This window comes from Mixophyes fleayi, unplaced genomic scaffold, assembly GCF_038048845.1.
Source record: "Mixophyes fleayi isolate aMixFle1 unplaced genomic scaffold, aMixFle1.hap1 Scaffold_32, whole genome shotgun sequence".
NCBI classification, from domain to species: domain Eukaryota; kingdom Metazoa; phylum Chordata; class Amphibia; order Anura; family Limnodynastidae; genus Mixophyes; species Mixophyes fleayi.
This window is the reverse complement of record NW_027447221.1, coordinates 440,631-462,865: the sequence shown is the minus strand read 5'-3', so window position 1 is coordinate 462,865 and position 22,235 is coordinate 440,631. Positions and strand designations below refer to the sequence as shown.

Sequence of the window (22,235 nt, the reverse complement as noted above, 5' to 3'; positions counted from 1 at the left end):
GAGACTAGGGTCAATTTTGATAGCAGCCAATTAACCTAACAGTATGTTTTTTGGAGTGTGGGAGGAAACCACAGCACCCGGAGGAAACCCACGCAAACACAGGGAGAACATACAAACTTCACACAGATAAGGCCATTGTTGATATAAGTACTGGCTCTGCTTACCATTGTCCAGTCTAGTACATAACTGTATTAATGCTGTGAAATATTATTACTTTGAATGCCTTAAATATGCAAGAGCGCATTTGGGTAAGTTTATGCTAATAAAAGATATATGAACTTTTCTTGCCTACCCATACTATTTAATAACCACCAAAAATTAAGCAATATGTAAGCACTGCTTCCAGTTGAAATCAGTCTGTCTGTCTGTCTGTCTGTCTATCTATCTATCTATCTTTCTATCTATCTATCTTTCTATCTATCTATCTATCGGTCTGTCTATCTTTAAAACTGAAAGACATCCATTAAACATACACAATGACAGCATATTTAGTGTGTAATTGATGCTAAAACACAATTCTCACTCTCCTAATATAGCTGATTTTTGACAATGAACTGCATTTTTCATGTGAAGCATTTGATGTCATAAAGATGTAAACCTCACAAAGCAATTCTGTCACTGGTCAGTTTGCTTGACAGACATCTGACTTTAAGGTACTAGCCAATGGAAACATGGTGACATGTAAATATGAAAGCACATTAGGACAAAATATGCAATAAGATAGAGGCAAAGGGAGATGGCTGCTGGGAATGTATTTCATTTATCCCAGAAAATCTTTAAATCTAAGTATTAATACTACGTTGATGTACTTTTGAAATTGGAGAGCTACTTTTTACTAAAAGTACATCTCCCTTATATAATTAAGTATAATGCAGACCTGCTCAAAAACTTAGTATAATTAAAGAAGTCTTATGCCATAAATGATGATGATGAGAGCTGCTTATGTAAATGTCTATAGTGGTTTTCTCTACCAGTGTCACTGTATTAGACAACTGTTATCAAACTTAGCAATAATGATGCATTAATCTGCCAATCAAGTGTGAAAGCTGGCTATGTGTATAGGCATAGTAAACACATATCATCATCATCCTCATTATCATTTATTTATATAGTGTCACTAATAGCGCAGCGCTGTACAGAGAACCCATTCACATCAGTCCCTACCCTATTGGAGCTTACAGTCTAAATTCCCTAATATAGACACACACTCACACACAGACAGAGAGGGAGAGACTAGGGTCAATTTTGATAGCAGCCAATTAACCTAACAGTATGTTTTTTGGAGTGTGGGAGGAAACCACAGCACCCGGAGGAAACCCACGCAAACACAGGGAGAACATACAAACTTCACACAGATAAGGCCATTGTTGATATAAGTACTGGCTCTGCTTACCATTGTCCAGTCTAGTACATAACTGTATTAATGCTGTGAAATATTATTACTTTGAATGCCTTAAATATGCAAGAGCGCATTTGGGTAAGTTTATGCTAATAAAAGATATATGCACTTTTCTTGCCTACCCATACTATTTAATAACCACCAAAAATTAAGCAATATGTAAGCACTGCTTCCAGTTGAAATCAGTCTGTCTGTCTGTCTATCTATCTATCTATCTATCTATCTTTCTATCTATCTATCTTTCTATCTTTCTATCTATCTATCCGTCTGTCTATCTTTAAAACTGAAAGACATCCATTAAACATACACAATGACAGCATATTTAGTGTGTAATTGATGCTAAAACACAATTCTCACTCTCCTAATATAGCTGATTTTTGACAATGAACTGCATTTTTCATGTGAAGCATTTGATGTCATAAAGATGTAAACCTCACAAAGCAATTCTGTCACTGGTCAGTTTGCTTGACAGACATCTGACTTTAAGGTACTAGCCAATGGAAACATGGTGACATGTAAATATGAAAGCACATTAGGACAAAATATGCAATAAGATAGAGGCAAAGGGAGATGGCTGCTGGGAATGTATTTCATTTATCCCAGAAAATCTTTAAATCTAAGGGGGGTATTCAATTGTTAGCGAGTTTTGAAGTTCGAGCGCGTTAAGTCATTTTTTAGCTATTTTTCCTTTTTTTCGAGCGCGGAAACTTCTCCCTCAATTCTATTTTTTTTTTTTTTTTTACCGAAAAGGTGTTTTCGCGCTCTAACCGTTTGTCAATGTTAAAGTATAGGCTGGATGCGAACGCTCAGCGGGAAAAGCTATTCAATTGTTTTTTAACGCTGAGTGTGAAAAAGTAAAATCTGCAGTTTCATCTCGCACCTCTTTGGTCTGCTCAAAGTAAAAGATTTTTTTTTTTAGTTATTAAAAAAAGATATTAAATTGAAGATTAGGTGTAAAAGTTAATTAAAACAACCTGAAAACGTAAAATAACTTTTTTTTTAACAAAAATACAGTGTAAATAATGAAATATTTTTTCAAAGTTCCCCCCTTTAAAAAAATCCATAAGTGGTGCAGTCCTATTTTATTTAAACTAATTTTTTTTTTTTTTTCATTCCAAACACTTGAGTGTACAGTTGTGGTGATCAGCTCTGTGGTGAACTGACTGTTGCCTCAGTGTTTTTTTTGTGCATACCAATCTTTCTGAGCATTTTCCAGTAGTGTTCGTTGGTGGATTATCCAGGATTTCCTAAAGATAAGTATTGTATTTGTGCTTGGTGTTGTCTGTCTGTCAAGTTTGCAAAATTAACATATAAATTAATCACTTACACCAATTTAATATCATATAAAAATAGTGCATCTCACAGGTCCATTCATCCCCTGCACAAACATTCATTTCCCCTACAATTTTTGTTAAAAATAGTTAAATACTTTAGTTTCAAAATTCACCCCTTTTAATTATTGTCTCATTTCAATGGAGCCATTCGTGGACACAGTGTGGATGTACATGTATGCTGCATGTATGGAGGAGACTGCTTTGGATGAAATGCAAGGTGCTGCAAATGTGGGAGTGTCTGGAGAGAATGTTGATGTTTGTGATGTGAATGCGGGTATGGAAGAGGGAGAGGCTGTGGGAGAGAATGGTGGACAGGCAATGGCTGCATTGTCCAGTGTGGCAAGTAGGACTAGGATCCCCAGGCCGCGTCTGTACCGCAACAGGCGTTTGCTTGATGGATTGGCCGAGGACGAGGTGAGAAGACTATATCGCCTATCGTCCTCTGCAATTTACAATCTGTATGAGATTGTAAAACAGGACCTGGAACCTCGTTACCCTAGTAACCGTGCAGTCCCTGGACTTGCCAAACTGCTTGGTGTTTTGCATTTTCTTGCCTCAGGAACATTTCAGCCCACCTTGGCAGTTATTGCCGGGTATTCCCAGCCCACTTTTTCTAGGATCCTGTTCCAGGTCCTAAATGTCCTCAAAAAGCACACTGCAACGTTTATTAATTTCCCGCAGTCTGCCAATGAGTGGCGTGAGGTCAAAGCTAAATTTTACGCTTTGTCTCAAATGCCCAATGTGCTGGGTGCAATTGATTGCACCCACATTGCCCTTACACCACCCCGTCGAATGGAAGAATGTTTTCGTAATCGAAAACACTTCCATTCCATCAATGTTCAGATGGTTTGTGATGCTAAGCAAAAAATCACTAATGTTGTTGTTGGTTTCCCAGGTTCATCCCATGACTCCTTCATCCTGCAACAGTCGTCCTTATTCCGTAATTTCGAAGCAAGATCCTTTCCAGATGGCTGGCTGCTTGGTAATTTTTTTTTGTATTTTTTTTTTTTTGTTAATTGTGTATTACAGTTGTAAACCCTTAAAAAAATGTAATGATGTGTCACTGTTTTTAAAAATGTTTTTTTTTTTTGTTTTTTTTTAAGGCGACGGTGGATATGGAAATCGTTCCTGGTTGCTGACTCCTTTAAGCAACCCTGTATCTTCCTCAGAAAAAAGGTACCAATCAGCACACATTCGTACCAGGGGTGTAATAGAAAGAACCTTTGGTACACTTAAAAGCCGGTTCCGCTGTTTAGACCGGTCCGGCGGTGTGCTTTTATATTCACCCTCCAAAGTTTGCGATATAATTATTGGTTGCTGTATTCTTCACAATATTTGTATTGCAAACCAATTGGAGGTTGAAATTGATCCAGACATTAGTTTGGATTTGGACCTTTCTCCTGAGCTTGGTCAGATGGAGGAGTTTGCAACTCATGTTCGTCAACGTGTAATAGAAGATTTTTTTTCATGTAAGTATTTTTTTCTTTACAATGGTAAAATTGATGTGTGTATTTTATAAAAAAAATAATGTTCTTGTACTATTATATATACAGGAATGATGGCAAACTGTGTACCTGGCCCCAAAGGAGGATATAATCTAGCTTTTCAGAAAATGGGTAAGGAAGTGAAAAATAACATCATGGTGAGTATAATTGTTTTTTATACTTTTAAAAAATGTATTTGTTGTATTGCATTTATATGTAAGGGAGTGATGTGATTGGATATGTCAATTGATAACTGAAATCTTTTGACAATATTGCTGACCCTTAATAATTTTTTTATGAAATGCAAATCAAATTTATTTTTCTTAATAGAGTGATACTGACCTAATTTTCTTTTTTCTAATAGATCTCCTAAAAACAAAGCAACATGGATCTTTTGGATATTGGACTGAAAAAAAGATATGCAGAGAGAAGCAGTGTGGTGTCCATTTATTTTGTTTTTTTTTCTCTAGGACTATACACAATAAAATAAAAACGACTTATTCCAAAATGTATTCATATCTAAGTTTCAAAAAGTGATCACTGCAGTACCTTTTTTAATAATCATCCAACAAAAGTGACTTTACTCTTAAATATTGTTTCCTTTATTTTTTTATATCAATAAACAATTTATTTTTTTTTTTATTTTTTTTTTTGGGATAGGCACTATAGCAGGGGAAGAGAAACGCAGTTTGGTCCCACTGTCATAATTAATAATCAACCACATACTGTTCAGTGCTGCCCTTGATTCCTTAGTGAGTGCTGTCCCCTAAAAATTGTAGTTGCCCTCCCCCCTAGGGACACCCAGCCCAGTGCTGATAGCACTACGGTTCTTCCTAATACCCCTGGCCTGGGGCTTATAAATGGGCATTTTGTTTTTATCAAAAAAAAATAAAAAATATTTATTTGAGGAACTACATGTCCCAGCCAGCAATGTTTGCCTAAATAGTGTGGCCATGCAGCTACCACTCTAACTACAAGCATCAGGATTCCCATGGCACCCAAAAAAGATTGATGCCACTTTGAGAACCAAAAGTGTCTTCATGCTCTTACACACATGGCTGGCTGGGATCTGTAGTTCCACAAATCAAATTATTAAATAAAAGCACAACACCCTCATTACAACCACAAATCTTTATAAAAAAAAATAAAAAACCCATTAAATACAATAAACACCCTCATGTACACCTTATTCAAAAAAAAGAAGAAAAAAAGTAGCATTGCTGAAATACTCTGTTGCAGCCTTTACTAGAAAGACATGACAGCTACCGTGTTCTGATGCAGATGTACATCTTCTGAACCTAAATTTAAACTTAACCCTAGTGCAGCCGACCTACTGCTGTTTAATTAGAAAAACTCTGGAAAAAATGTCAAAGCGTAACCCATATTTTCAATAAAACAGCACTGGGCAAACCAGCCTGGGTGATTAGCACTATAGCAGGGGTAAGAATGTCCTAATGATTAAACACCCACAGACTGTTCAGCGCTGAGCTGGATTCCCTAGGGAGTGTGTTCCCCTTTAAAAATGTAAACGAGCCACCCCCCCCCCCTAGGGTCACTCACCCCACTACTGATAGCACTAGGGCTCTTCCTACCACCCTGGGCTGTGGGTAGTAGGGTAATAAAGGAAGAATATTTGTGTAAAAAAGTGAAATAAAAAACCATTTTATGTTGTGGAACTACAGGTCCCAGCCAGCATTGTTGCCCAAAATAGTGTGCCCACGCTGCTACCAGTATAAGTACAAGCACCAGCGTACCCACGGCAGCCAGGGCATGTTGGCACTTGTCAAAGCACAAGTGGAAACATGACGTGACACCCACGGCAGCCTGAGACCTGTAGTTCCACAAAACAAAATTTTTTGTTGGTTTCTTTTATATAAATATTTTTTTTGGGTAATGAGGTTGTTGTGATTTTATTTTACTATTTTGTTAAGTGGGTATGCTGGTGCTTGTACTTATACTAGTAGCAGCGTGGGGACAATAATTTGGCAAACATGGCTGCCTGGGACATGTAGTTCCACAAATCTGATTTATTTTTTTTTCCATACTATTACCCTACTACCCAGAGCCCCTGCCTAGTAGGAAGAGCCCTAGTGGTATCAGCACTGGCCTGGGTGTCAATAGTGGGGTGGCACGCTTACATTTTTCAAGGGGAACACCCTTGTTAGCGAATCCAGGCCAGCGCTGAACAGTCTGTGGGTGTTTAGTCATTATGGCATTCTTACCCCTGCTATAGTGCCTATCACCCAAGTTGTTTGGCTATAATACACCCTGTTGTATCAATACCTTTTTAAAGAAAACGCTATACTTAGTTTAATCCCATTGAAAATTATCTCAAACTGCTATCTTGAGTGTTAAACATTCAACTCTTTCCCTGGAAGTTAATTTAATAATACTATTTCTTACCTAACCACAACTTTTTTAATTTTATATTTAATTAAATTAAAAATATGTATGCAAATTTAACCACTAATGACTATATATCAGAGTAGGAGCCATTACAACCGTCATACATGTATACAAAAAAGTTTAGGGTACATGTAAAAATGTCATGTCTATTCTCTCTATTGTCATGTGCTGCTTTTTTTTTTTAAAAAAAATGGTTGCAGTAGTTCACAGTTAACAAGTCTACAACATCCCAACTTTAAAAAATGGTAATACTATCCCCCTAAAATATTAGCAAGGTAACTGCATTTGATGAAGGTGTATCTATCTAATAATTAAAGGAACAATAAATTCAAAAGTAAAATTTTATTGTACAAAATACATAAGATTTTTAATACATTTTTCTTAAGTTCATTCAGTCCCTTGGATTTTCAAGCTGTTTCTTTAAAATGACATCCACCAATTCCATCCGAACATCTGCAGGAATTTTTTTTTATTAAAAGCTTATCTTTGAAATTAATATTACATTTCACATCTAAATACTGGAACATTGATATAGTGCTTTAGTTTATATGGACACAAAACATATCCTATTGTTGGACTCTTGATAAGGAGAAAAATGTTAACATTCAAAAATAGACTGCATTAAAAATGTATGTCTAAGTCAATAGTTATATAGTTTTTTACCTGAAAACTCTAGTTATGTCTGCAATTTTCCATTCCATGTTCCTGAAAGTTGTATCCATCCAATATTTGGGTGCAATCTTAAAAAAGTAAAAAGAAAGAAGTGTATGTAAAACCTGTATTTTTTAACAAAATACAAACATAACTTTTAAAACAAGGAAGGATCAGTATGGAGTACAATATTCATTGTCCATGTCACATCATATCCCTTCCATTCTGCAAAAAAAATTAAAAAATTACATTTTTAAGAAAAAGAATAAACTGAAACAAACTCACCAAATATTTAACAATGCTGATCATTCCTGATGTTGAAAGGTCTGTACATTTCACTTTTTCCTGTGTTAGGATAAAAAACAAAAAATATGATTACTTAAATTTTCTCAAAAAAAAAAAAAAAAAGGAAAGATATATTTATGTATATATAGATATATATATATATAGATATATATATATATATATATATATATATATATATATATATATATATATATATATATATATATATATATATATATATATACACACACACACACACACACACACACACACGAGGAGACAGACACACATACACACACGGAGACTCAGACATTTCAGGCATGCATCCTAGAGAGAAATAAATAAATACCAAATAACATTATAACGTAATGCTTTTGGATGATGTTATCCTCTTGCTTTCACTTCCTACGCATTTTGATCCACGATGCTTCTGGGTTACCTAGAATTGAATGTAAAACATAGAAATTAGGATACATTTACATTCGTATAAGAAACTTATAGACATTACTGTACATATGACATATTTTTGTTTTTATGTCACTAACCTATTATCAGTTATACGCTTCTTTTAACTAATCATTTTCTTACCCTTCTTCCTCAGATGAGACGGGGTTGATGATTTCCTCTTCTGGATGTTCCTGTAACAATCTCCTCCTTGCTGACTCCGCTCTTCTTACTTCCACCACGGGGGTGTGTAGTGCAGATGACGTCCTCTGCTGTGGTGTTGGGGGAACAAATCCAGAAATGTTCCAATCGGCTAATGGGACTGAAACATTACCCTGTACTCGCCGGAGTCTCAGCTCTTCACTGATATTCATTACATGCATTGACAGCATTTGCAGATGCATTGTCTGTTGTTGTTGTAGCATATGCATCTGTGCCATGGATTGATTCATCTGGTAATACACTGCTGTATTCTGCTCCATTGCAGCAGCCATTCGCGTTTGTAAGTTGTTATTTACTTGAATCGATGCTGACATTTCACTGTGCACTGTGATGAGTCGCTCCAGTAACGAATTGGTGGTATTACGGGAGCTTCGTACCTCTTCCACAACAGACGTTAAACGGTCTACCGAGTCACCAATTCTCTGAACTCTGTCTTCCATATTTCGGCGAGATGTTTCCTGCCTTCCTTCCATCTTTCTGGCAAAGTCTGTGATGGAATGAAACCGAGTGGCTTGTTCTGGCAGACCGTGCACCAGTTGTGTTGGAAGACTGGTGCCTGTGGAAGGTACCCTTGCTTGAGATGGACCTTCCCCTTCGGTGGTTGGAACTTGAAGGTTGGGGAAGGCTTGCTGTAGCATCTCAAATCTTGTTGCAGCATCTTCGTGGACCAAACTGTCAACTGGCGAAAATGTCAGTGATTGACTGTCATGTTCTAATTCCTCTGTAAAACCAAAAAAAAAATACTACATCAATTATTCAGATATTACATTATATGATTTCAATGTTTAAAATAATTTGAGTCATGCATGTATTCTGATTAAAAAAAAATAAAAAAAATTAGTCACCGGTTACTGAGCAGACAGGAGATGCTATTTCTTCCATGGCAGCTTGAGAAAAAAAGGTGGATACTGGTGTTACCACCTGTTCCCTTGGGATGATGGATTCTAAAACATAAAATAAACAAATAAAAATTAAAATTTGTCTATTAAATACCCCAAAAATATGTGAGACATTTCATTATCTAAAATGATACATGTGTACAATTACAATATGTATATTCCTATGGATCTGAAAAAAAAATACGATTATATTGCTAGATAGTTATGTACACACAATTTTCAACATCTTCATACCTTCACGACTATGAGCAAGGGTTACTGATGTTCCCCCTTCTTCACACATCTCTTCAACGGGTCGGCCTTCTATACATAAAAATAAATTAGATAAAATAAATTATTACATATATATCTATATATAGATAGATAGATAGATAGATAGATAGAGAGGTATATAGATGAAAAAAAATGAGACATTAAAAAAAAAAGTTGCTGAGACCAAACAAAAAATTAATTCTGTGTAAACATTACCTCGCTGTACATCAGCAACAGGTTCCGAGACGTGTACCTCAGTCACTCTTCTTCTCTTGTGAGCTGTAAGTTAATTTTAAAATACTATTAGATGCTATTATTAATTGTTGACAAGGATTTAAATAGTAATCAAGAGTGACAATGAGGAATAGTGAGTGAGAGAGTGTGATAGTGAAAGGAAAAGATAGAGAGAGATAAAGCAATATTAAAGAAAAAAAGAGGGAGAGTGACAGTTAAAAGAGAGAGTGATAGTGAAAGAGCGAGAAAGAGAGAGAGAGAGAGAGAGAGAGAGAGAGAGAGAGTGAAATAGAGAGAGACATTGATAGACCTAAGAGCGACAGTGATATAACAAGAGAGAGAGTTATAGTAAAAGAGAGAGAAGGAGATATATGCATATTGTTTTACAATGCAAATATAATTACCTTTTTTATTTGGTTCAACAGTTTGGGCAGGATGAGTAGACTTGGTTAAACGGCTTTCTTTTTCTGTAACAAATAATTATAATAAGCTTTGCAAAATGTACTATATTTAAAATATATTCTATCTACTTGATCACAATATATACCTTGATTGGAAGCCGTTGTCGCTACTTCCACTGCGACTTGTCTTGGCATAAGCAATGTCACACCTATAATAAAAAATAAAATTTATTTTTAGTTATATAGAAGCAATAACATTACATTTTTGTTTTTGGACAATTTTATGGAAATATTAGATGCACCAAAAATAACAACTTACATTTTACATTGGAAGAATATTTTTTTGATATATATTAATTGCATGCAATAATTATAGTAACAAGTGTGACATCAATTCCCTGGTATTATTAGACAAATGATATACATTTCTATCTTACTATTACAAAATTATAAACATGTAAATATGTATGTGTATATGTAGATATGTATGTGTACATGTAGATATATATATATACACACACTTGTAGGTTAATTGACTGCTATTGGAATGGTGCAGGGACTGATGTGAGTGATTTCTCGATACAGTGCTGTGGAATCTGTGGCACTAAAAAAAAAATGGTGATGATGATGTATGTACATACATACACAAATATGTTTGATTAAATTTTGATGTAAAACCTAATAAAATAATAAACAACTTTATTATGGAACTTTTTTTTTTTTTATTTAACATAGGTGATATTGTCCATAAAAACTGTTATGTGTGAATAATATTGCTTTAAGGTTAAAAGTTTAAGGGCTACATTTAATAAGCTGTTGATTAGAAAAATTGGGGATGTTGCCTATAGCAATCAATCTAATTCTAGCTTTCATATAAAGCTAGAATCTAATTGGTTGCTATAGGCAACAGCCACACTTTTGCTAACCCGCAGCTTAGTAAATCTAGCACTATAATGGGTGTAATGTGTAGTGTAAAGTATGTAATCTATGGAGCATGTATACATGCATGTTACATCTTTATATCATACCTTCTCCTTCGACACTCCTCTGGCCCTTGTGTCCTTGAGAAGAACCCAAATCTAAAGTACATTAAATAAAGATTTATTAGTACATCTTTATATAAGATTTTGGCAAGGCAAGTAAAAAAAAAAATTAGAAAAAAAAAAAAAATTATTATACATTTGCCATTTACCTCCTGATTTGGATTTTCTCTTCCGGGGTACTGCTTCACTTTCATGTCTTCTCCTTTGTGCTGCATCTTGTTCTGCAAAATTGTAAAAATAATTTTAGAATTCTATACAAATTTAATTGACATCGTCACTTTTATAGACAATTATACATACCTCGTGGCTGGAAGGTGGATGGATCAAGGGTGTCCACTGTCCCTTCCACTCCTTCCACAAGATCATCACTGAGAATTTGCCGCATCTTCTTCTCCCAAGGCTTAAATTTTAGGCGCAGTGGCTTGCCACCACCGGTTCCCCTAGAATGACGGGCAACGGCTGCCATCTTTGCCTTCGTGGTGCGCTTGCAGTCCCGAAAGCGTTTCATGCAAACCGCAACTGATCGTACTCGAACACCTACTGCGGACACAGCAGAGGCAATCTGGGACCAAATCTTCTGCTTATGCTTGAAGGACGCCTTCAGCGATTGGGCACCCTTCAGTGTCTCGTAATGTTGCAGTACCCCAGCAACAAGGACTTCATTCTCCTCAAGTGTGAAGCGCCTGGATCGTGTTACAGATGGTCCTTCTTCATCATCAGATCCACTCTCTGTAAGATGTTGCTGCTGGGTGCTTGTGCTGGCTTGCACGCTGCTCACAAACTGCTGCCGCCTTCTTTCTTCTTGGCGCTCCTCAGGACGGTCTCTCCATTCCTCGCCACTGCTGACAATTTCTTCTTGGGTTCCCTGTGTAGAAGAAGAAGAAGAATCCCTACGCTCCCTAGACATGGCTACTCTAATAAATTTTCTTTGCAAAAATAAATAAAAACTATTGACTATTTAACAACACTTGCCTAAGGATACAGTACAATATCCTACTATAATACTAATAACAATTAATTAAACTACACAAGTACTTGACTAAAAAAAAAATTCAGTTGTATTAAAAATAAATTATAATATAATTTTTAAGGGACCAAACTAGGTTAAATACAATCTATAAACTACAGAAAACTAAATGATAACTAAGGGAAAAAGGACAATAATACAACTGTAGAAATACAGCAAAAAAATAATGTAACACTAGATAAAAATATAGCAGTTGTATTTTAACTAAATTATATTATAATTTTTAAGGGACAAAACTACGTGCAATACAATCTATGTAGACTGCAAAAAAGTAAATGCAAACTAATTCAATTTTTATCCTAAAACAAGTCAAAACTGCAATTGCTTAAATACAGGAAAAAAATAAAAATTTTTTTAAAAAATGTGTGTGTATGTAAATGTATATATATATATATATATATATATATATATATATATATATATATATATATATATATATATATATATATATATATATATATATAAGGAGATATATGTGTGTGTGTGTGTGTGTGTGTGTGTGGTGGGTGCAATTAAATAAGTGTGGTATGTCTGTAGTATATTCTTGTGTGTATTTGCCTGTATTGTAAAAAATAAAATGTTATTTTTTATAAAAAATATGTGTATAGTGCAGTGTAGAGTCAACTCACTAATCCAATTTCGAAGATTAGAGCAATGGAGAGCAGTCAGGAGTCACAAGCCTCAGGAGTCACCAACCAAGTCAGCCAACAGCTATCAGCAAATGACAGTTTGCTGTTGGCTGCATTATTTTTTCATACTGAGCTGCCAGCGTAAAACACTCCCCTTAGATTTCAAACTCGCTAGGACCAATAGTAGAGCGCGAGGCGGAGGATGCAAAAAAACATTTGCATTGAGCGAGTTTGTTTTTAAAACGAGCGCTCAAACGGCAATAAACGAGCGCGGAATTTTTTTTCTTTTTCGAGCGCGAAATTTTAACGCGTCTCGCTAACAATTGAATACCCCCCTATGAATCTTTTTTTTTTTTTTAAAGATGATGCTTTAGTTGTGTAATCTTCTCTATATAATTCTTCTAAATTAAGCACACCTTAAATTAATGAGACTGGTGAATCAAGCCCTGTGTTTGCCTATTCAAGTCTGTGCCTTTGTTATTCTGCCTGAAGCACTGCAGACTGCAAGTGTTTCTTGAGATCAGCTGTACAATGACTCATTCTCACCACAGCTGATGTAAAGCTGAGGTAAATTCAATTTACACAGTTAATGACTCATGCTCACCAGAGCTAGCAGCAATCCCAATATCCGTACAGTTGGGACCCCTAACGAGACTTTCCCAGAAACCTTTAGTGGAATTCACTCTCTAACTTAGCATGAAGATCTTGACAAGGAACCCATAATTTTTCTTTGGGTGTGTATTCTTTCCAGGGAACAAGGTACTGACCCTAAATTTGAAACTTTCTAGAACCCAGAATTCTTTCCACAGCAAATTCAGGAGTACCATCCATCAAGACAGGAGGTGGAGACTTGAATGAATGATTTCTTTTAAAGATCCTGGATTTATATAGAGGTTTCAATAATAAGCAATAAAAAGAGTTGGAATTTTTCACAGCCCTAGGTAGAGCTTGCTTGACTGTAACAGATTATATCTATATATGGGACAAAAATCTGGGAACCAGCTTAGTAGTTTTTTGATGAATACAAATATTCCGTGTAGTCAACAAGACATCATCTCTGACATGAAATTTAAATGGTCTATGATGTAAATAAAGAAATGTAATAGCTTGAGATGATAGATGAGATAAAGCCTTGTAAATCTCTTTTCAAACTGTCCCGAGTGTCTTGACGGAGTCAAATATTTCTGAGAATTCAATAGAACTCAAAAATGAGTGGACCTTGGGGTGAAGGCCATTGTTGCAGTAGAATGGTGAAACCATTATGACAGAATAAGGAGAATTATTGTAGGAAATCTCTGCCCATGGTAGATGTTTTGACCAATCATCTTAGAGTTGCTAACTATAACCTTACTATAACATCTCAGATATTGTTCTAGGGTCTGATTGACCCTCTATGTCTGTCCATTATTTTGTGGATGATATGCAGAAGAATAACTGAGAAAAGCTCTCCAAAACTGAGCACTAAATTCCACCTCTCTGTCAGAAACAATGTTCCCAGGAATTCTGTGTAGTTTTAAAATATGGCGGACAGAGAGGCCAACATTTGTGCGGTAGGTAATCTGGTGAGTGGTATGAAATGATAAATCTTGCTAAACCTGTCTACATGACCCAGATGTAAGTGAAGTTTTTGGAACATAGTAGTTCAATCGGGGATTGTCAGGGGATTCAGCATGTCAAATGACACAGTTTGGAGAACTTTATTGTGAGAACAGAGTTCACATAAGATAATATAATCAGCTTGTGTCTACAAGTGAGTTGTTTCACAGAATTGATGTATTCAAGGTTTTTGTGATCAGTAAGAATGCTGACTGTATGTTTAGCCCCTTCAATCCAGTTTTGCCAGTTTTCCAGTGATTGCCAGCAACTCCCTGTTTCGAACATCATAATTGTGAACCACTGAAGAGAATCTCCTGGAGAAGTAGGCACATGGATGTATTTTCTTAATTACAGGATCAGCTTGAAAGAGAACTGCTCCAGCTCCTACGTTAGAGACATCTACTTCTACAATAAAGAGATGTTGATTATTTGGATGACGTAACACCGAGGCAGACATGAAAGCTTGCTTTGATGTCTCAAAGGCTAGCAGAGCCTGAAAAGACCAGAGGGTAAATGTATGATAGTCCGATTTTTTCAACTCGCCGGAAATCGGTGACTTTGCAGATAAAATTTAAAGCGGCGATGACTTGTAAAGGTAAGTTTGCCTTTACAAGCAATGACCGCTTTAAATTTTCACTGCAAAGTCGCCGATTTCCGGCGAGTTGAAAAAATTGGACTATCATACATTTAAACCCCAGGAGCTTGGGTCTTTTTGATTAATGTGTTGATAGGAGCCACAATTGAGGAGAAACATAAAGTGATCCTCCTATAATAGATGGCAAATCCAAAAAGCATTGTATTGCTTTTAGGGTTTTTATAAGGGCCCACTCTAAAATGGCTTGAACTTTCTTAAGATCCATGAAAAAGCTGACTGAAGAATTAACATAGCCCAAAAATGACACTTGAGAATTTTCAAACTTACCAAGATGGTAATTCCTCTTAAAGGGTCAAACAATTCACAGATAAAAGGCAGCAGATAGTGTTTGCTTTATAGTTATTTTGTTGAAATCTCCATAGTCAATACACCATTGATGAAAGCAAAAGTATTAATTAAAGTAGAGTGATATTTTAAGCAAGCAGGCAGTTTCAAGAAGTTCTGAACTACTTTGGATTTAAGACCTAATATAGTAACCCCTTGTTCCTTATGTCTGGTAGTTTTCCAATCTCTTAACCTTTGTGGGCAAGAAGTAACATAGTATCCATATAATCCACAGTGTAAACATAAGTTTATATCTACATCTGTTCTTCTCCTCAGTAGAGAGATGAGAAGGACCAAGCTACATGGGTTTGGTCAAATCAGAACCTGAAGAGAAGGATGGATATCAAGGAAAAATCTGTTTCCTCTTTTAATGAGGCCTCTCTCTGAAATGATGGTCTATCTTAATATACAAATTAATTAATAGATCTAGAGACTCTGCAGGGGGTTATTGTAAGAGGGCATCTTGAATAGTATCAGACAATCCCAGCCTAAATTGGGTACAGAGGACTGGATCTTTCCATCTGGTGTCTGCTACTCATCTTCAGAACTCAGGGCCTTTTCATTAACTGCAGTTAATGAAAAGGTCCAAGATTGAGGATTACCTTGAAGAAGATATATTATGAGTCCCATTTATTGTGATTGGGTGCCAGAAGACAGAGGCTGTGTACTAAATCTAGTTTGCAACTATTCAAAAAGTTGCTTAAGGTATTTTAGTCCTCAGAAAACCTGGGTAGGCGCACCTTCCTGGTTAGTCTTCCAATTGCCAAAGTCTGGGCAATCCCTGAATGTGTCCTGCCAACCTGCTAATACTTGGGCAATCCCAGTTGTAGTAGGTGGATTTTCTATCATAGACAGCCTAATTTATTTATTTGGTTCAATTATAATGTTGGGTAATTCAATGATAGATAGATAGGTAGATAGATAGATAGATAGATAGATAGATAATGTAAACATCCACACTGATGATCATAAACAGTGAAAGGATAGCTTGCTATAGATTTGTAAGCCCAGAAATAGGTTTCTAGTAGTGGCAGTCTCTGATAGCTGTACTGAATAAGTGATCTTCAGAGACATTGGCAATCTGTAGTGCTTCATGCAGAATAATTAAGGCAGAGACTTGTAGAAGCAGACACAGGACCTGATTCATTAAGGCATGCCATATTTTGAGTAAAATTGCTCTGTGCATGAACAGAATTGGACTACAGCTACTGTCGCGGTCATGTAATCTTTTGTTTGACCAGTACCGCTGAGAACTGAGATAATGTGTAAATTTCTCATTTTACCTGTCCCACTTTATGCCCAGGTCTGTGGAACACAATTATTGACCCCACAGATAAAAGGGGAGTATATAGATGATAAAAACAACACATATAACTTAGGATTGTGTTCAAATACAGACAATGGAATAGTGCGCTCTCAAAACACTAAAGTTTATGAACCTTGTAAACTAGAACATCCAAATTGGGAGCTCCATAACATGAGAAATTATATGTATATAGTAGTAGCACCACAAATAGTGTGCTTAGTAACCCATGATAAACAAACTACAAAAATGTATAACTTGACTAATCCATTCTCAGGATGCATCCAAAATGTTACTAATTTAATATGGAGAAATGAGACCTATATATTCTACAAGGATAGGAAAGACAATATTTATCAGCAATTTATCCCAATTAAACTACCCTCCAATAACTTGACTATTAATCTTTGGGGGATAATCAATGCTATAAACAACACCTGGCAGAGCATTTGGCACAAGTAAACTATTCAGCTAATCATGCACAAATGCAGACAATAATTGAAGCATAGGAATTAAATATGTAGCTCATCAATTAAAAGAAAACCTGCAACACCATTGGTGGAATGTGTTCACAGGTAACTCCCCCATTGCAACAGGTATTTTTAGAGTAATGTTCCATCCAGTACTGGTTATAATAGTGATTTTGATCCTGTTGATTGTGTGGAATTGTTATTTGTCCTGTAAGTGTAGAACAATGGTTAATCAGGACATGACTCCAGTACCAACATACATTAATCAGACTCAAAAAGTATGTACCTCATGAAAAAGGAATAATCCCTATCAAGCAAAAATGACATGTGTATACTGCAGTGAAATACTACTAGGGAAAAAATGATGCAAGGGTACCTTCTCTGGTGAATGATTGATTTTCTACTCCCATGGAGACTTTAGGTCAAAATCTGGGTAAAAGTAGGTGGAGGAATAAAAAGGTAACCCTGTATCCTGACATGAGAGGAAGGTTCAGGAAACACATGTATATTTGTTTAGTGGAATAAAAAGAGGGGATTGTGAGAGTATAACACAATGAATAGTTAAAGGTACAAATATAAGTGTGAAATACCTTAAAAAACTATAACTACAGATATGAGAACTACACCCTTGACATAAGATTCGAAGAGAAAACAAGTGTTTCCCATGGAACAGAGACAATAACAGGATGCAAGAATAAAAACAACGGCCTGAAAGACATTTCTCAGTACTGGACAAAGGATATTGCCTTATATGTACTTATTGTTGTAAAGAAAGATTTGTTGAGCCAAAAGAGATTTCCTTATATGTACCAGTTAATGCTGGAGCTTAGGTATAAATAAAGGAACAGTCTGAGAAGTCCCTCAGAGCTGATTATGAAACTACAAATACTCGTCTGTGTTTCATTTCATCCTCTCCAGTAGACAATAAGTAAATCAGGTTATCAAAGATCAATAACAGGGGCACCGAACCTCGGTACCCCCACAATTGCCATTGTAGGTGGTATGTGGGATGATAGCTATTTTACTTCTTTTTTAGACATAACACCTATTCATCAGTAGCATTTCCCTTAATACTTACATCAAGTGCTGATGTTTTATTTGAGACTAAAACACATTGTTTGGATTTAGAGCAACCTTTTACTTTCTTCAAACATGACCGTTTTTGCTAGTAGAGGGTGAAAAAGTACTTGTACTGATAGTACTATTACTGAGATGATGCTGATCTATACTGGCTGATAAATGATTAACAACAGGAGTAAAGCTATCTGATGTTGAAGCACTTATGTTCTAAGTGAGCAGACAGGGATCCAACACAGCAGACTTACTTGTAGCCAATGTTCATTAATCAAAATTATTGCAACCTTTCCTGGTGCCCAGTCCTGTACAAGTAAAACATAACATGATATACAACCAAAGTGAACAATTTCAAGACCTCGAAAGTTGTGCACAACCAAACCACATAGTTAATGTGTTCAATCCAGAAATACTGCCAAATTTTGTTTTTCAAATTTTAGTGGACCTTGCTGTCTGGTCAATTTGAGGATTACATTGCAATCTTTGTAGTAGAAATTTTGTTATAAATCTTTATGGTGGAGTACCTGGCAGCAGAGGTTGGGCTGGAAGGGGATTTGCCCTTTCCACCTCAAATTTTGGTATAAACGGTTCCCTGCCAAACTCTTATGCATGCCCAGAACTGGATAAGCCAGTAAACACAGCCCTGTCCGCTCCATCTTCGATGCAAAAGACCCACAAAGGACATTTACTACAACGTACGATTTTGGGGAGTGAACGGTCCGGGGAAGGGGCATTTTGCCTTAGTTATTGTACAGTAATGGCGTACCAAACTCAAGCACATGCAGCTAAGTTCAAATCAAACTCTAGACATATGGCAAAGTTAATTGTTTTTCTGCCGTATCTTTTGCTCCAGCTACGAGGCTAGTCCTGATCAGTAGTGATGATAGTCTCATATGGCTGCTATAACATGTGTTTGCAATTGGGTTCAATATCCTAATAAATGTATTGCATGTGAAATCTCTTTTTTTTTTAACTGTTTTATCACTAATGCCTATTATTAACAGGTGACAATCATTTAATAATTATTTTTCTTTGCAAATTTATAATCCGCATAGGGATTGGACATATCCTACAGTGTCTTGTGTAATAGAGCACAACAAACCTACACCCAAATTCAACATCGCACGTATCTTGAGATCCATGCCTCGATGAATTTGGGAGTGCGCAGAGCCATTTTACGTGATTTTTAGAACAAACGCATTATGTTGTCAGTATGGTGCCTTGATGACTTAGGCCCGTAGAGTTGAACATTTGTGTCTTTTTCTTGTGCAAAATACAGTTTTCGGCATACATTACACTTCTATCTATATGCAGACTCGGTTGCATCTTACACTTATGACTCCATATAGGTAGAGTCAGATCAGGCGTAGGAAGGAGTGTGCATGCATAGGCAGAGTACAGTATATGATGTCATAAAAGTTAGTCAGACCTGGACACAAACACATATACATTAGTTAGATTTATCTCTTGTGGGTGCCCCTGGTCCAGTGGTTGGCATTGCTGCTTCACAGTGCTGGGGTTATTAGTGCAATTACAACCAAGCCCTATCTGTGTGGAGTTTGTATGTTCTCTCTGTGCTTGTGTGGGTTTCCTATGTGCACTCCAATTTCCTCCCACACTCCAATACACACCCTAGTGTGTGTATGTGTGGTTTGGACTATAGATTATAAGATCCAGCAGGGCAGCTACAGATATGAATAATTAAATAGAATTTGAAGTGCTTCTTAATATGTTAGTGCTATATAAATAACTGTTAATAACTAATAATAATAATAATAATAATAATAATAAATACACATTGATGATAATGATGATCAGTATTATCTAGGTGCTTCTCATTGGCTGCCTTCTGATTGGCTGATGGTGGATTACCTTCTCATGCTGATTGTGCTTAATTCATTTATGTTATGGCAATGATTGATACGTCCGTATATATCATGTAATATAAAGATTCTCCAATGTGATCGATATGGTTCCAAAGCACAAGAGTTTTACTTGCAAAAGAGATTACAGGATCAAAGTATTGCATACATCTGCCAATCAGAAGCATCTAGCTAGTGATGACAATTGTCATCAGTTTGTATTTGCACAAGCCCTCAGGCACCACAAGTGAAATGGTTATTGTCATGTGAATCCACATCTCCATGCGAGTGTGAGAGACTTACCTGAGCCTCGCTCTGGCTGCTGATCTCAGCCACCCGCACTGTCATCATCTGGGTGGGCGGTGCGCGGTGACGGTCATGTGACACTGGGGAGTGGAATTTGAATCCTCCTCTCTTATATTAGTAGCGTTCTGACACACTGCCTGTGTCTGAGTAACAGGTTTTCACTCTCAGCGTCTAGTCCCCCGTGTCTCCTGTTACTGCATGCATTCTGCCACCATGTGTATGGCTTTGTCTTACTCTGCTTCTGCATTTTCCTTGTGCTGCTAATCTACTGTGTACCAGTTCCAGCATATCCTTCTGACTAAGTTTCAGAACTTCCCTTCTGTACGGCGATTCTCCTATGCACCAGACCCGGCTTCCTTTTATACTATAGCTTTGGATCTGCCTGCGTACCATGACCACTTCTGTGTACCAGTCCCAGCTCTCTCTTACAGACTACAGATATGGAATCTCCTGTATATCTCGCTACTTCAAGTGTTTCAGTCCAGCTTCCTTTCAGTCCACCATTCCTGGTTCTGCTTCGCTTCTGTTGCTTCTACCATCCATCACTCCTCTACCACGTCAGGGGACCAACCCAGGGGTTGCAACCTGCGAGCTTCTGGAAGCAAAATCCATCTCCCTAGCGGCGGCTCTTGGTGAAGACCGAGGGGTTAGTTAAACTCTGCACCTTAGGAAGGTCAGCGTTAAGCCAAACTGGTAGAAGGCTCCTTGTGACCGTAACAGAGATTCTGCTGCAGTTCATAATAACGCGAACATGTCCTTACAGTGCTCAGTCTGTGTTTGCACACCCATTCCCTCCCCTTTTCCACCTCTCTATGTGTGGTATATAGTTACAAGATTGATGCTAACAGTTTAAAGAGTAAAAGGGTTTTTAAACATTATTCAATACAATGAAGTTAGCTGCATCCACCACATAGTGTGTGTTTGAGGTATGTTCTGCAGTGCAGTGAATATGGAAGATACATTTACCATAAAGACAGAATTTTTTACTGTGCCAACCATGTGGTTGATGCAGCTTAATGCACTGCAGGTAAAATGCTATTGTTTTTTTAATTTTATAGTCACTTTGTATCTAAACTTACAGTACTCCAATTACATTTCAAATTAAATTAATGCACCACATTAATATAATGTCCTACCTCAAGGATAAGCTTACATATAAGCTTACATATTTTCAATCACAATCAATATTAGTTACTAATTAAAGCTTATACTTATACGTATCGCGCAAGGAATCCAAGAAGTGTATGTGAGTTTTTTTTTAAGTTTGGCAAGTTAAAAAAATACTCACATACACTTCTTGGATTCCTTGCGCAACGGACGAGGGCTCCTCTGTTCCCTCCCCCTTATCCTGTGCACTGTGCCCTGCAATGTGGACACAGTTTTTTAATTTTTTTCTGAATAGGGAGGGGATCGCTGCGATTTTTGCACAGGGCTCGTGGGGGGTACCGAGATTTTTGTACGGGGGTCGCGGGGTGCCGCGATTTTTGTACGGGGGTCGCTGGGGGGTGCCACGATTTTCAGGAAGAGGGGTGAGAGCCAGGAGGGAAGGGGGTGCTGGAAGAGGGGTGAGAGAGCCAGGAGGGAAGGGGGTGCTGGAAGAGGGGTGAGAGAGCCAGGGGGGAAGGGGGTGCTGGAAGAGGGGTGAGAGAGCCAGGGGTGAAGGGGGCGCTGGAAGAGGTGTGAGAGAGCCAGGGTGGAAGGGGGTGCTGGAAGAGGGTGAGAGCCAGGGGAAGGGGTGCTGGAAGGGGGTGAGAGCCAGGGGGGAAGGGGGTGCTGAAAGAGGGGTGAGAGAGCCAAGGGGGTGCTGGAAGAGGGGTGAGAGAGCCAAGGGGGAAGGGGGTGCTGGAAGAGAGGTGAGAGCCAGGAGGGAAGGGGGTGCTGGAAGAGGGGTGAGAGAGCCAGGGGGAAGGGGGTGCTGGAAGAGGGGTGAGAGAG

At 37.3% G+C, this 22,235-nt stretch overlaps 1 protein-coding gene and 1 long non-coding RNA gene across 3 annotated transcripts; one reads left to right on the top strand and one right to left on the bottom strand.

Annotated features, from left to right (window-relative positions):
• The first annotated feature begins 3,381 nt into the window (after positions 1–3,381).
• Positions 3,382–7,075, top strand: LOC142129873 (uncharacterized). 2 transcript variants are annotated; one of them, XR_012686106.1, is made up of 4 exons: positions 3,382–3,715; positions 3,837–4,202; positions 4,287–4,349; positions 4,582–7,075. It is a non-coding gene; the product is annotated as an uncharacterized LOC142129873 (long non-coding RNA). The 2 variants fall into 2 exon arrangements; XR_012686105.1 differs by having other exon boundaries at positions 4,287–4,375.
• On the bottom strand, positions 6,951–12,119 carry LOC142129871 (uncharacterized). The gene is made up of 12 exons (XM_075194373.1): positions 11,355–12,119; positions 11,204–11,275; positions 11,040–11,090; positions 10,158–10,220; positions 10,015–10,077; positions 9,593–9,655; positions 9,359–9,427; positions 9,071–9,169; positions 8,148–8,946; positions 7,909–7,998; positions 7,287–7,619; positions 6,951–7,076 (listed from the first exon to the last, which is right to left on the bottom strand). Exons 1-10 carry the CDS (start codon positions 11,959–11,961, stop codon positions 7,995–7,997), a joined length of 1,890 nt encoding a protein of 629 aa, XP_075050474.1. The 5' UTR covers positions 11,962–12,119; the 3' UTR covers positions 6,951–7,076; positions 7,287–7,619; positions 7,909–7,994.
• Positions 12,120–22,235: the final 10,116 nt, after the last annotated feature.